Here is a 13,951-nt window from a genome sequence, read left to right as displayed (position 1 = left end):
TTAGGAGGAAACAGACTCAGGGTTACTGATGCGACTTGGGGCCCTGGGGTCCCTGCTTTCCTGCTCATTGGGACTTTCCTCCGGCGTCTGCCTCCGTGCGGTCCCTCCAGTGTGGTGTTTGCCGCAGCCGCTCGCCGTTGGGCGGAAGGCCGGTCTCCAGGGGGCTTTCGTGTTTATTTTGGTCAACGGCTGTGCAGGACCCCAGTCAGAGGTCAGATTGTTTTAAATGAACGCCATTTAAGGACTTCGCTGTCTAGACCCCTTGACTTCCTTCCCACTGGGGCATGGGGCTGCCAACAGCCGTCGAAGGAGAATGACCTCTAGTGGCCGGACCGTCCGCTCCGAGCTCAGTGTCATGTTACACAGCCCAGGGCCGGTTGACCTTGAAGAAGGTCCCGGCACAGAGACCTTTCTGGAGTCACTGAATACCGGTTCCTCTGCTTCTGAAGTAGAACAACAGGTGACTGACGGAGTTGACCTTGACGTTGCTCAGGGAACACGGTGACGTCCGTGGTGACTTGAGATCGCAGTGTAGAGTGCGGTGTCTTTCTCAGAAACTCAAAACAGCCCTCAGCCCGTCGGAGGAGGGGCAAGACCAACACACCCACCTGTGTGTGATTAAAATAAATGTTTTTATTGATTTGAGAGAGAGAGAGGAAGGGAGAGGGGGAGAGAGATAGAAACATAGATGAGAGAGAAACAAGCTTGGCTGCCTCCTGCACGCCCCCTACTGGGGATTGGCCCCGAAACCCGGGCATGTGCCCTGAGAATCGAACCATGACCTCTGGTTCATAGGTTGATGCCCAATCACTGAGCCACGCCAGCCGGGCAACATGCCTGTGATTTTAATTAGCCAAGCCCCAGGTTGGAGGGCAGAACTCAGGATCCTGATAGTTTGGGCCATTCAGGAAAAGAAAAAAAAAAAGGATGTTATAGCCTCGGCCACCTGCCCGGTCATCTTAGGAGAAATTCCTGGGAATGGAATGGCTCCGTCCAAGTTGGGCCCATTGAAACAGTTGGTGATGGACATGGCCAGTTATCCTTCCGAGGGAGAGCACCGGGTGTGGCCCCTCCTTAGAAACCTCACGTGGGATTCGCTGAGCCAGATCCGGTCCTTTCCACGGGGGGCAGCGCCTCGATCCGTGGGCCCAGGTATGGTTCGTACCGTATTTCCTTTGGATCTACCTTTTGCCTCACGTGTTGGACCTAAAAGTCCGGTGGATGTTTTTGTCTGAAAGCCCAGTTTGACAGCGCTGTTTACCCATTGGGCCTCCTAAAACGGGGGGTGGGGGGGTGGAGGGGGAGAAGACGTGAATTTGGTTTTGTGGAGGGAGTTTTCTAAGCATTGATGTGTGAGCTCAGATGAACACATACAGTATTTGTGTAAAGGCGAAATGAATTTGGGAGTTTTCTCCTGAAACAGAGCTGGTTGGCAAAGTGAGTTCTTAGAATGTCTGTGAGTTCAGGCGGCGGTGGCTGTGTGGAGGCTTGGGCGTCGGTAAACCTTTCGGCAGTTTCCGCTGTGACCGCTGCTGTTTGAAGAGAACTTGGTAGCTATTCACCCTCCCATCTGCTGTACTATCTGGTCTGATTCCACCTCTGGTTTGTCTTTGCACAGACACCCTCCGACGTTGTTGCTGTGCCCAATTCGTCTTTTAACACAGAAAGTATGGCAGCTTCAGGACTCACTGGCATTTGTTCCAGCCGTGCCAGGGACTGTTGAGTTGGCGCTTTAATACGTAGTCGAAACGTGGGTGGGAACTTCACATTTTAGATGAGTGGTTCTTGAACAGGCCACTGGCAATTCCTGAGAGGCAGCGGGAGCCGTGAGAATCTCCCCTCCTCGGGCCCTTCTCCCATTTACGCCCACGAAACAGCACCTTACGGTTCTCTGGAGGCGAGTCCTTTCAGGGTGATGTTTGCAGCAGAGAAAGACGGTATCATTTGTTGGACATTTTAAAATATATATATATTTTTTATTGGTTTCAGAGAGGAAAGGAGAGGGGGAGAGAGAGACACTTCAGTGATGAAAGAGAATCATTAATCGGCTGCCTCCTGCACACCCCCTACTGGGGGTTGAGCCCGCAACCTGGGCCTATGCCCTGAATCGAACCGTGACCTCCTGGTTCCTAGGTCTGAGCTCAACCACTGAGCCACGCCGGCCGGGCTGCACATACTTTCATTTTACCGAATCTGTTTGTTTTTTCCCTTTTGGCTTTTCCCCTTGAATTTCCCGTTTCTATGAGCTGAGATCTGCTTAGCAGAGGAACCAGTGACTTTCTACAAAGTCTAAGCTCTCCTCCCAGTGGATTCAGTCCCGGCTTCTGTTTGGAGAGCCACCTGACTGTGCAGAGGACACTTTGGGCACCAGGGAGTGCCGTGTCCGCACTGGGTCATTCCTGGATGAGCCTCGGGCCCCGCGGGTCTGTCCTGTAACGGGAACAGCAGGCTGGCTGCTCATCCCCGAGACAGAGGGAGGCCTCTGACCAGCCCGTGTGCATGTGCGTTGAGCCCTCGCCTCCTGCGGGCGGTTCTCAGTGGGTCGGATGCTTCTCGCAGCTGATCCTCCTCAAAGGACCTGCCTCCCCACAAACACCTGCATCGGGTGCAGGCGGGGCAGATGCTGAGTCGGAAGCGGCTGAAAGGCTCCTCACCAGCCACTCCGTCCCCTCCTGAGTCCCCTCGTTGAGCAGCTCTGAGCGTTAGGGACGCGGGTGTAGTAAAGGGCTGACACGTGTTGAACGCCGACTGTGTGTCTGCAGTGCTTTTTCTCGAACCTTCCAACAGCCCTGAGCGGCTGCAGCGCCCCCATTTCGTGGAGGAGAACACCGGGGGAGGCCTGGGGAGGTCACGGGACCTGGCCGAGGTGAGAGGTGGTCTGTGGGGCGCCAGGAGCCAGTGCGGAGGGGCCTGGAAACGCACCTGGTGCGTCTCACTCCGAGGACGGGGGCCCTGAGGAGGAGCCGCCGGGACCTCCCCAAAGTGCAGGAGTGGGCGCCAGGGTTCCCCTCCGTCGGATCCGCTGCGAATCCCGTCTCTGTGGTTTTACCCGTTTCGGTTTGGGAGATGGATCGGAATGGCGGTCCCTCGTTGCCTGGGAGGGACCCAGGTCCCGGGAGCACGGTTCTGAAATGCTAGCAGGACGGAGCGTCGAACAGGTAAAGGCAGGATAGATGGCTGTTCAGGTTGGTGGCCCTGGGAGACTGTTCTGGAAGCTCCGTTCAACTTTACCGATTTCCCTAACCTGCGGAATTTGTGCTGGTCATCTCTCTCCCCGCCTCGCGTGTGGCGGGATAAATCTGGATTAACCCAGATGTGCCTTGGGGATTATTTCTCCTACTTAATAGACGTGTGACTTTAAAAAAGGAGCCTCTTAAGCAAAATTTCAAATAGACACAAAAGTAGAGAAAACAGTAGAACAAATCCCTTTTAATACCCATCATCCAACTGCCTGTGCCACGTCGGCCACATGTTTTCATCTCTCCAGTCTGTTCCTTCTTTTTTAAAATTGGGACACGGATCTTCCCCTCGAGGGAGTGCCGTGAAGACGAAGTACATGATCATCGGTGCCCAGTGATAATAACTAGCGCTCATGAACCCTGCAGGGAGGCACTGACTCCTGCGGGCGTAGCTTCTGTTTTACCCTCATTTTACGAAAGGGGAAACGGAGGCTCCCACCTGCTCAGTAACACAGTCCAGGTCACAGAACCAGAGCCAGCATTTAGACGCAGGTTTATTTCAGCCCAGGGCTTTCAAAGAGGGCTTTTACACACCCAAAAAGGGTTTTGCAAGTTCCCTCGCCCCCCTCCCCTACTTCCTTTAAAGGTACATAAGCTCAAGAAAATAAAAATGCATCAGCCTATGACCTGAGCTGAGCCTAAGCTGACAGGCCCATGAACCCCTTAAAGAGAAAGATGCACTTTTGAAAAGCCACAAAGGCCAAGGGAGCAACGGCCAAGCAGGTTCCCGGGCCTTGCCAGTGGCAGAGCGGGTTCCCGGGCCTTGCCCGTGGCTGAGCGGGTTCCCGGGCCTTGCCCGTGGCAGAGCGGGTTCCTGGGCCTTGCCTGCGGCTGAGCGGGTTCCCGGGCCTTGCCCGTGGCAGAGCGGGTTCTCGGGCCTTGCCCGCGGCTCAGCCGAAGGGGAGCGGGTGGTTGCCCGTGTCTGTGGTTCTCGGGCCTTGCCTGCGGCTCAGCCGCAGGGGAGCGGGGAGTTGCCCGTGTCTGTGGTTCCCAGGCGGACCGGACGCCGGCCCTGTGTCCCAGCGGAGAAACGGCCCGGGCCGCCTCTGTGACCCGTCTTCCTTCTCCCCCACAGCACGCGGCCGACCTGGAGAAGAAGCAGAACGAGACGGAGAACAGGAAGCTGCTGGGGACCGTCATCCAGTACGGCAACGTGATCCAGGTGGGTCTGCCGCCCTCCCCGGGCTGGTGGGCACCGCGGTGCCTGCGCAGGCCTAGGCGCCCGGGGCTGGACTTGACGTTGCAGGGGGTCCTGGCCCCGGAGGCTGCGGCCGCAGGTGTGGCCCTCTGCCTGAGCACCGCCAACCTTGCCCCAGGCTCTGCTGGGAACAGCGCAGTATTTCTCTGGCTCTACTTGTGCTCCTCTGCTCTTGCTGTTTCCCCTAAGCCAGCGGTTCTCAACCTGTGGGTCGCGACCCCTTTGGCAGTCGAACGACCCTTTCACAGGGGTCGCCTAAGACCATCCTGCATATCAGATATTTACATGACGATTCATAACAGTAGCAACATTACAGTTATGAAGTAGCAACGAAAATAATTTTATGGTTGGGTCACAACATGAACTGTATTTAAAGGGCCAGAAGGTTGAGAACCACGGCCCTAAGCGTTCCCGCCGCGGGCACTTCTGCGGCTCCCGACCTCACAGTGAGCCGGGGGGAGGGTGTTGGAGCCACATCGTATGTGCTGGGAGGAACGGCAGAGTCAGAGGCTCGCCGACACCCACCTTCTTCCCGGCGGGTTTCAGCTCCTGCATCTGAAAAGTAACAAGTACCTGACTGTGAACAAGAGGCTGCCGGCCCTGCTGGAGAAGAACGCCATGCGAGTGACGCTGGACGAGGCGGGGAACGAGGGCTCCTGGTTCTACATCCAGCCCTTCTACAAGCTGCGGTCCATCGGGGACAGTGTAAGTGCACGTCCCAGCCCGGGGCTGCGGTCCCTCCATCGGGGACAGTGTGAGTGTGTGTCCCAGCCCGGGGCTGTGGTCCCTCCATCGGGGACAGTGTGAGTGTGTGTCCCAGCCCGGGGCTGTGGTCCCTCCATCGGGGACAGTGTGAGTGTGTGTCCCAGCCCGGGGCTGCGGTCCATCGGGGACAGTGTGAGTGTGTGTCCCAGCCCGGGGCTGTGGTCCCTCCATCGGGGACAGTGTGAGTGTGCGTCCCAGCCCGGGGCTGCGGTCCATCCATCGGGGACAGTGTGAGTGTGTGTCCCAGCCCGGGGCTGTGGTCCCTCCATCGGGGACAGTGTGAGTGTGTGTCCCAGCCCGGGGCTGCGGTCCATCCATCGGGGACAGTGTGAGTGTGTGTCCCAGCCCGGGGCTGCGGTCCATCCATCGGGGACAGTGTGAGTGTGTGTCCCAGCCCGGGGCTGCGGTCCCTCCATCGGGGACAGTGTGAGTGTGTGTCCCAGCCCGGGGCTGCGGTCCATCCATCGGGGACAGTGTGAGTGCGTGTCCCAGCCCGGGGCTGCGGTCCCTCCATCGGGGACAGTGTGAGTGTGTGTCCCAGCCCGGGGCTGTGGTCCCTCCATCGGGGACAGTGTGAGTGTGTGTCCCAGCCCGGGGCTGCGGTCCCTCCATCGGGGACAGTGTGAGTGTGTGTCCCAGCCCGGGGCTGCGGTCCCTCCATCGGGGACAGTGTGAGTGTGTGTCCCAGCCCGGGGCTGCGGTCCATCGGGGACAGTGTGAGTGTGTGTCCCAGCCCGGGGCTGCGGTCCCTCCATCGGGGACAGTGTGAGTGTGCGTCCCAGCCCGGGGCTGCGGTCCATCGGGGACAGTGTGAGTGTGTGTCCCAGCCCGGGGCTGCGGTCCATCCATCGGGGACAGTGTGAGTGTGTGTCCCAGCCCGGGGCTGCGGTCCATCCATCGGGGACAGTGTGAGTGTGTGTCCCAGCCCGGGGCTGCGGTCCATCCATCAGGGACAGCGTGAGTGTGTGTCCCATTCTTGTCGAAATGCTCAGCTGGCCTTAACCTAAAACTGGACTTGGCCATTTCTCAGTATTGCCATTTATGTTTACAAGTTGTGGGCAGTTGAATCTGTGGCAGTTTTTATGTTTGAGTGTGTGTGTGTGTGTGTTATATACAGTATGACAGATGCCTTCACACCAGCCGGCCCCTCCCAGTTGCTGCAATAAACACTGACCCTCAGCTCGGAACAGAAGAAGCCCCTCAGAGCTGTGGTTCCACCGGAGTGGTGGGTTTTGGGGGTCTTCACTTGGTTTGGAAATGTGGTTGTGATGCTCCCCAGTGTATCAGATGAAAACAGATGAGCTTTACACCCTAAGAAACCATCATGTCCAAGCACCTTCCCCTCCGGTCATGAAAGACAAGGCGCTTGGCTCTGAATTCATTCTCGGCGAGGCTGTAGCCTCCCTGTCCCTTAGGCCCACCTGCTGAGCGGTGCCTCCGTGGGGAAGGCCGGAGGGCGGGAACCGCTGTCCTTGCAGGATCCCGTGCTTCCATTCCTGGGCCATGAGACCATTTAGTGGCTCGCGGCTATGGTTTTAGAAAGTGGAATAGATGGAAAGGCCCGGGCTGTGTCACTGTGATGAGGATACACACTGAGGTGGGGGCACCTCTTGTCCCAGGGAAGTGTGGGTGTCTGTGTGGACATCAGTGCACACGGACACACACGCAACACGCACATAAGTACACACGCCTGGGTCTTCACGGGAAACGTGCTTCTCCGTGTGGCTCGCCCTCAGAAGAGCACGAGCATCACAGCTCTTGATGTAGATGACGGCTCTGTTCTCTCAGACCAGACCGCCTTCCGCTGCTGTCCCCCTAGAACTCGGCGCGCCCACACGAATATCTGCTGCCGTGGGAAAGGAGTGTTGGCGCTCGGCGGGGGCGTCTGTGCTGGTCTCGCCATTGGTCGGGGACCGGGCAGGGGCTGGGGAGCTCAGAGCCCGGCCTGCCCTGCGAACGGTTCGGCTGTGCCGGCCGGGACGTGCCACCTCCGGGCGGGCTGAGGACACCCCCGCCCTCCCCCCCGGCACTCCCGACGGTTTTGTGAAAAGCTGTCCCCATGCTTCCTTTCCCAGGTGGTCATAGGCGACAAGGTTGTGCTGAACCCGGTCAACGCGGGCCAGCCCCTGCACGCCAGCAGCCACCAGCTGGTCGATAACCCCGGCTGCAACGAGGTGAGGAGGGAAACGAGGTGCGGCCTGCGGGGGGGCGGGGGGGGCGCTGCGGGAGCAGCCCGGGGCCACGGCGTGTCTGTGCTGACAGCCGTGACGTGGGGCACGTGTGGAACCAAGGCCCCGGTCAGGGCCGCCCCGGAGGCTGTGCCGGGCTGCGCAGTGGGTGGGGGTGGGGCTGACCGTCACCCCTGGGCACAGCGAACGGAGCCTGTGTCACTGGGGACCGGTTCCCGTGGGTTAAGCCAGAGACGGGACCCCTGTCTGAATTTGCTGGCCGAAGGGCACCGTTTTCTAGTTTGTCTTCTTAAGAGAGCGCCCTTTGCTAATTGCTCAGAGGGACACGCTGCGCCCCAGCAGCCCCGCGGGGCGGTGCTTGCTTCTGGCTGTGCATCTCCCTTGCCTCTGAGCGGGCAGTCACGGGACCCCGGACAGGGACAGCGGTGACATAAATAGCTGTCTAGTGGTTGAGGACATAGCTCTCGAGTCATATAGATGAGGGTTCGAATCCCAAGTCTGCCCCCAGACTCTGTGGCTGCGGGTCCGTCACCCAGACTCCCGGGCATCAGTGTTCCTGTCTCTGAAATGGGCGCGATGGGCGCTCCTGTGTGGAGGGCATGGCTGGGGCCTGGAGGTTCTCGAGGGTGTCCCTGTGCCCTCAGACGCTTGTGTGTCGCTGGCATTTCAGTGCAGACACTGACGCTGTCTTACCGTGCAGTCCGTCCCCTTTGTGAGCGCGTGTTTTCCGGGCCTTTCCTCTCTGGCGGCAGAAGAGCCCTGGAGAAAGGAGGGTCTGTGGTTCCAGGGGAGCAGGAGCCTGGCGCCCGCGGTCCCGTGGAGCAGACACCCTGATTGGTTCACAGGGCCCTTCACTGCCCGACGCTCCTACCGCGCGGCCTGTGACCTTAGGGCAGGGGTCCTCAAACTACGGCCCGCGGGCCACATGCAAATACAAATATTGTATTTGTTCCTGTTTTGTTTTTTTACTTCAAAATAAGATATGTGCAGTGTGCATAGGAATTTGTTCATAGTTGTTTTTTAAACTATAGTCCGTCCTTCCAACGGTCTGAGGGACAGTGAACTGGCCCCCTGTTTAAAAAGTTTGAAGACCCCTGCCTTAGGGTGTTGGCCCTCGGGGTCTGGGGCTGAGAGGGTGTGAGCAGGGAACTGCTTCTCCTCCAGGTCAATTCCGTCAACTGCAACACCAGCTGGAAGGTCGTGCTGTTCATGAAGTGGAGCGACAACAAGGAGGACATACTCAAGGGGGTGAGCCTGAGGGCACACTGAGGGGGGGGGCACACATGGAGGTGGGGGGGGAGTGAGGACACGCCGAGGGGGAGGTGAGTCTGGGCCGCCTGGGCGCAGCTGTTCTGAAGGTCATGCCCCCTCCCCGTGTGCGTGGCCTGCAGGGCGACGTGGTGCGGCTGTTCCACGCCGAGCAGGAGAAGTTCCTCACCTGCGACGAGCACCGGAAGCAGCAGCACGTCTTCCTGCGGACGACCGGCCGGCAGTCGGCCACGTCGGCCACCAGCTCCAAGGCCCTGTGGGAGGTGGAGGTAAGGGGGGCGGGCGGACGTGGGGCTGGTACGGCTCGTCCCAGAGCTTCTGGTGGGCGGCCAGGTGTGTCCCAGCCTCTGCTTAGGGCCAGGTGTGTCCCAGCCTCTGCTTAGGGCCAGGTGTGTCCCAGCCTCTGCTTAGGGCCAGGTGTGTCCCAGCCTCTGCTTAGGGCCAGGTCAGACCCACACAAAGGTGGGCCCTGTGCCGTCCGCACTGAGCGCCCAGGCGTGGGACTCCATCGCTCCTCTGGCCTCGCGGCATCCGAGCAGCTCCCAGCGCCGAGGGGCCCTGGGCATGTGGCACTCGGAGTTCCCCTGTCGTCCTTGGCCTTGTGGGGCCTCGCCTTACACAGACGCAGCTTGGCATCCAGCCAACGACTCAAGGAGGCTTTGGAGATTTCTGGAGCTTTTTGTCCTGGTGGCTCTGTATCCTGCCTCCCCCCCCCCCCCCGCCGAATCCCAGCCGCCTCCATCTCCCTAATTCTACTCTACCTCCTCCACTCAGTGGGCCCGCGCCCTCCTGGGTCTCCATCCCAGAGGCCGCTCGGGAGGGAGCGGACATGCGGAGTCCTCCTTCCCTTCCTCGGAGGCACAGCTCTGCAGCCCGTGTCCAGCAGGGGCCCGTCCGCTCACGCCTTTCCTCCTGGTGTCTAGTTGTCCCTGGCGAGGCCAGAGGTTTTGTGCAGCGTCTTATTGTTTATGGCACCGACTGCCCGTGCCAGGGTCCCATCGTGACCAGAAGCTGAAGTTCTGTTCACTTATGTTTTTATTATTTTTTTAATCCTCACCAGAGGCTATTTTCCCATTGATTCTTAGAGAGAGTAGAAAGGAGGGAGCAGAGAGGAGAGAGAGAGAAAGAAACATCAACGAGAGAGAGAGAGAGAGAGAGAGAGAGAGAGAGACAGACACACGCATTGATTAGTTGCCTCCCGAATGCACCCAAACCAGGGCCGGGGATCGAACCTGCAACCCGAGACCCTTCGGCGAGGGGGCTGATGCTCCAGTCACTGAGCAACACGGGCCAGGGTTGAAGTTCCGTTCGTTTTTAAGGCCAGCTGGCCCGGCTCTGAGCACAGGCCCAGGTGGTGTGGTGTTTCTGCACGGGGTTCCGTGGATCGACTGCTTTCCCTGCCCTCACGAAATCCCCTTACATTGCCCGTGCCCCCTGTGGGTGAGTTTCAGCATCTTAGCTTATCCTTCATGACGATGAAGCAAACCCTCAAAACCACTGATCTCTTCGCTGCAGCCGCTCCCTTGGCCGGTAGACGTGGGGTCCCGGGAGATGTACTGCTAGCGTTTCCGTGTGTCTGTCTGGGTGTGTCAGCTGGTCCATGTCTCGGCTGGACTGTGATTTGTGTGCGATGTCCTGGCGTGGCTGACACCTCTCGCACCCTGACCACCTCCCCCTCTCCCAGGTGGTCCAGCACGACCCGTGTCGGGGAGGCGCCGGGTACTGGAACAGCCTCTTCCGGTTCAAGCACCTGGCCACCGGGCACTACCTGGCCGCAGAGGTGAGTGGCAGCGGGCTTCCTCCTTCCAGGCGGACGCCGCCCCCGTCCGCCCCACCCGGGCACTGGGCCGCCGAGGGCTTAGGTCCTGCAGACACCTCGCTCCTCGTCCTGCTTCTGTTTCCTCTGCCTCCTTCCCCTGCGTACAGACAAGAAAAGGTAACGAAGGGCGGTTACACGCCGAGGACTTCACACCGATTTCCACCGAGATGTGGGGAGAACGTTAGCCAGAAGGCAGTGCCGTCCTGGGGATGTGAGGGACAGCGTGGTGACTGCAGTGGTCATGCTGCGCTGAATATTTGACAGCTGCTACGAGAGTAGATTTAAAAAACAAAAACAAAAAAGGCACGGTAGTCTGGGTGTAGGACTGTTGTTCCGTTTTGCTCATTCACGCCGCTCTCCCCACATCTCCCCCTTCCGCACACTGTCCTGACGCCCGGCACGGGAAGCCGGCAGCAGTGAGGCACGGTTAGCTCCGTGAGCACCTGGTTCTCAGAGCATTCGTGGCGTGGGCAGGACCTCATCTTCTGCTCTTGAGAAGCCAACATCGGGGACATGGCTGGGAAGGGTGTTGGAAGAAAGTCAGGACTCAATGTCCAAGGGCAAGAGTTTACCTCTTAATTTCTGTGCCAAGGGGCCTGCCATCCTCCCGGGTGACAGATGTCGAGTTTCACTCTGATCTGCCGCAACCTGTAGGATGCATGTTGGCATCAGGGCCCAGGCGGACATCAGACGACACCTCGCTGCCCGGGCCAGCGGAGGGGCTGCTCAGAGATTGTCAGGGAGCCTGGCCCACAGCTGACCGGGGAAGCCCGAATCTCACGCACCCCAGCCCCCTGGGAGCCCGACACGCGTACGAACTGGTGGCTTTGAAATATGTGAGCGCTGAGGACCAGACTAAATTAACATGGAGCCTCGGGCGGGTCCCCGGCTCGGCCGAGACCGCGGGGCTCGCCAGGTTCTGAGGCGCGTGTGCCTCCTGAGGCCACAGACGTCTTAGTTCTCAGTACAGTGAGCAGGCTGGTCTGTGACCGGACCAGCTGGTCTGCCGGTGTCTCGGGCTTCTCACGGCTGTTCTGCTAGCGAGTTCGCGCTCTGCTGTCCGTGCCCGAGTGCCGGCCGTCGGTGGCGGGAGGTTGTCCGTGCGTGTCGTGCACCTGTGGCGTGGCGTGCACCTGTGGCCTGGTGTGCTCCTGTGACGTGTGTCGTTGTGGCATGCTGGTTTCGTGAACAGAGGGAAGGGACGCGTCCTCAGCTGCTGAGCGACGCCCGCAGGCCTTGGCGTCTCCCACGAGTGGGGGCCGAGCCCGTGAGAAATCGGCGGGTGTTTTAATTTCCCGATGATTCTTTCCCATCAGGTAGACCCTGACTTTGAGGAAGAATGCCTGGAGTTTCAGCCCCCAGTAAGTATGGGCCAGCGCCTCTCTCCTCGCCTGGTAGGGCGAGGCCACGTGTCCTGCCCCCATTGAAGGAACTGCCATTGTGCCGGGTGCTGGGGACACGGGGACGCCTCTGGCCGCCTCCGAGGAGGGTCTTGTCTGTGCTTCCCTTGAGGGCAGTCATGCCTCCTGCGTCCTGATTGGTTCACGAGACTGTCCGTCATGATGCTCCTCGCGTGCTTACTCAGAGGGTCTCCACTGTGAGTCGGGGAGTTTCCGATGGCTCTGGGAAGACTCCTAGGCTGCAGAGGTGACGGCCCCTGTAGACGGCGGCCTTTTACAAACAAACGTCCTGGTGCTGTTGACCTTGACCTGTCACTCATCCAGAATTTCCAAGGAGTGCGTGTGCGGGGCGGGCGGTGTCACTTATTCTGTGGAGTTAAAGCCGCCGTCTGCGCAGACCCCCTTGTCTGGCCACGGGTTCTCGCTTCTGCAGAGTCAGGAGTGGACTTTAGGACGTGGGCAGGAATCGTGACGCCGGCTGGACCTTGCTCTGGAGGCGGTTTTGCCCGTCAGTCCCGACGCGCATTCCCGGTCTTTGTGCTGCCGTCGAGGGGACAGCGTGCGGTCCCCGGAGGTCACTGGGTGTCGTGCAGCGAGGTCTGATGTGCAGGTGGACCTGGAGTCTGTGACGGAAAGCAGGGTGGTGACAGAGCATTCAGATAGCGGGCCCAGCGCTCAGACGCTGTGTGACTCGGGACCCCGGCTTTCCCTCTCTGAGCCTTCACTCCCTTGTCCGCAGCTGTGCGAGGGCACTTGCCGTAAGGACCAGGCGCGGGCTGTGCGGATGGAGGGCCTTAGGGAGCCCTCAGGAAATGGCCGCTTCATAAGTTACAGGATCGTTCGCATCTCAGCGCGCCTGTCCTCCAGTCCCGCTGGGAGCTGGCACGTGTGGAAGTGTTAGGGCCGCCCTCTCGGTGGCATGTGGCCGATGAGGACGCAGATAGCGGTCCTGGCTCGTCCGCGTCTTGGGTCCTCCCAGAGTGCGGGCCTCTCCCCTCTGTCTTGCTCCCCAGGTGGCGGTGGGCCGGGTGCAGGCCTGGGACACGGCTCCCGGGGCTCTGGCGTGGGGCTCGCTCTGCACGTTGGCGTTGGCAGGCTCGGCAGCCTTCCCGCTCTCCGGGCAGGGAAACAGGTGGTCACGTGGGGATGGGAAGCCTCGCGTCCTGCTCCCGTGTTTCCTCACTCTGGCCTCAGGCCTGTGCTTCTGCCTGGGACCGCCCTCTGCTTTGTCACTTGCTCTCAACCTTCTACACTCGGGGCACAGACTCGATGCCAGGGGAGAAAAAGGACCTCCCGAGGCTGGCCTGCCTCTGAGGGCCTTCTGCAGTGTGCCTGTCCTCCCACTAGGGGGCGACCGCCGACCACACACGGAGAATGAGGCTGCCCCAGCCCGTTCCCAGACACAGGGACTGACAGCCTTGCGTTTTCCTGGGACTCCAGCCGGTCTCTGAAGGCCCTGTGGCCTGTAGTGCGCCCGTGTCTTACACCAGAATCGGGTGGGACTTACCCGGAAAGTGGCGCCGCGGCCGATCCACAGTCCTTTCTCCTGAAGGGAGCCTGGCTTGGGGAGGGGCCGGTCTCCCTCTCCCGTGCCGCTCAGGCTCCTGCAGGTGGAATCACGAGTCCTGGGTTTGTTCTCGATTCCCACGCGGCGTTAGAGACTTGAGAGAAGCAGGACCCAGCGGTCTGGGGGACAAAAGCAGCATTTTTCTCTTTTTTGCAAACAGGAGTGGGGGCTGCAGATGGGCCGAGAAAGCGGACAGTGGCCCGCAGTCCCCGCATCAGGCCCAGGGGGCTGTCTCCCAGGCGCTCTCCTCTGCCCTCATCCCCCCTTCCTCCCTCCCCCCCTCGGAGAGGAGCAGGCGTCTGCCTGAGCCAAGCCAGTTAGGGACAGAAATGCTCCCAGTCGATGCAGGCGCACGTGGGCATCCTGCGAGGGCGACATAACCGTTACAAACAGGCCCACACAGCTCACGGCACAGAGACCGACCTCGCGCAGCCTCTCGCCGGAGGCGCTGGGCAGGGCACCTTCTGAGGCAGGTGGCTCTGTTGGCCCTAGCTCCCTCGGGGAA

The 13,951-nt window shown here is 60.1% G+C and overlaps 1 protein-coding gene across 1 annotated transcript in view; it reads left to right on the top strand.

Annotated features, from left to right (window-relative positions):
- ITPR1 (inositol 1,4,5-trisphosphate receptor type 1) overlaps nucleotides 1–13,951 on the top strand; it is a gene marked incomplete at its 3' end in the record, with an annotated part of 121,723 nt that overhangs the window by 62,717 nt on the left and 45,055 nt on the right. Inside the window, exons 6-12 of the mRNA XM_023746403.1 lie at nucleotides 4,315–4,401; nucleotides 4,984–5,142; nucleotides 7,278–7,376; nucleotides 8,556–8,639; nucleotides 8,783–8,929; nucleotides 10,345–10,440; nucleotides 11,796–11,840. Coding sequence (XP_023602171.1) covers nucleotides 4,315–4,401; nucleotides 4,984–5,142; nucleotides 7,278–7,376; nucleotides 8,556–8,639; nucleotides 8,783–8,929; nucleotides 10,345–10,440; nucleotides 11,796–11,840 — 717 coding nt within the window. The remainder of the gene's footprint in view (nucleotides 1–4,314; nucleotides 4,402–4,983; nucleotides 5,143–7,277; nucleotides 7,377–8,555; nucleotides 8,640–8,782; nucleotides 8,930–10,344; nucleotides 10,441–11,795; nucleotides 11,841–13,951) is intronic.

Source organism: Myotis lucifugus, unplaced genomic scaffold (assembly GCF_000147115.1).
Source record: "Myotis lucifugus unplaced genomic scaffold, Myoluc2.0 scaffold_674, whole genome shotgun sequence".
NCBI lineage: Eukaryota > Metazoa > Chordata > Mammalia > Chiroptera > Vespertilionidae > Myotis > Myotis lucifugus.
Note: the sequence above shows the minus strand (reverse complement) of the source record. Positions and strands in the feature narration are given on the sequence as shown.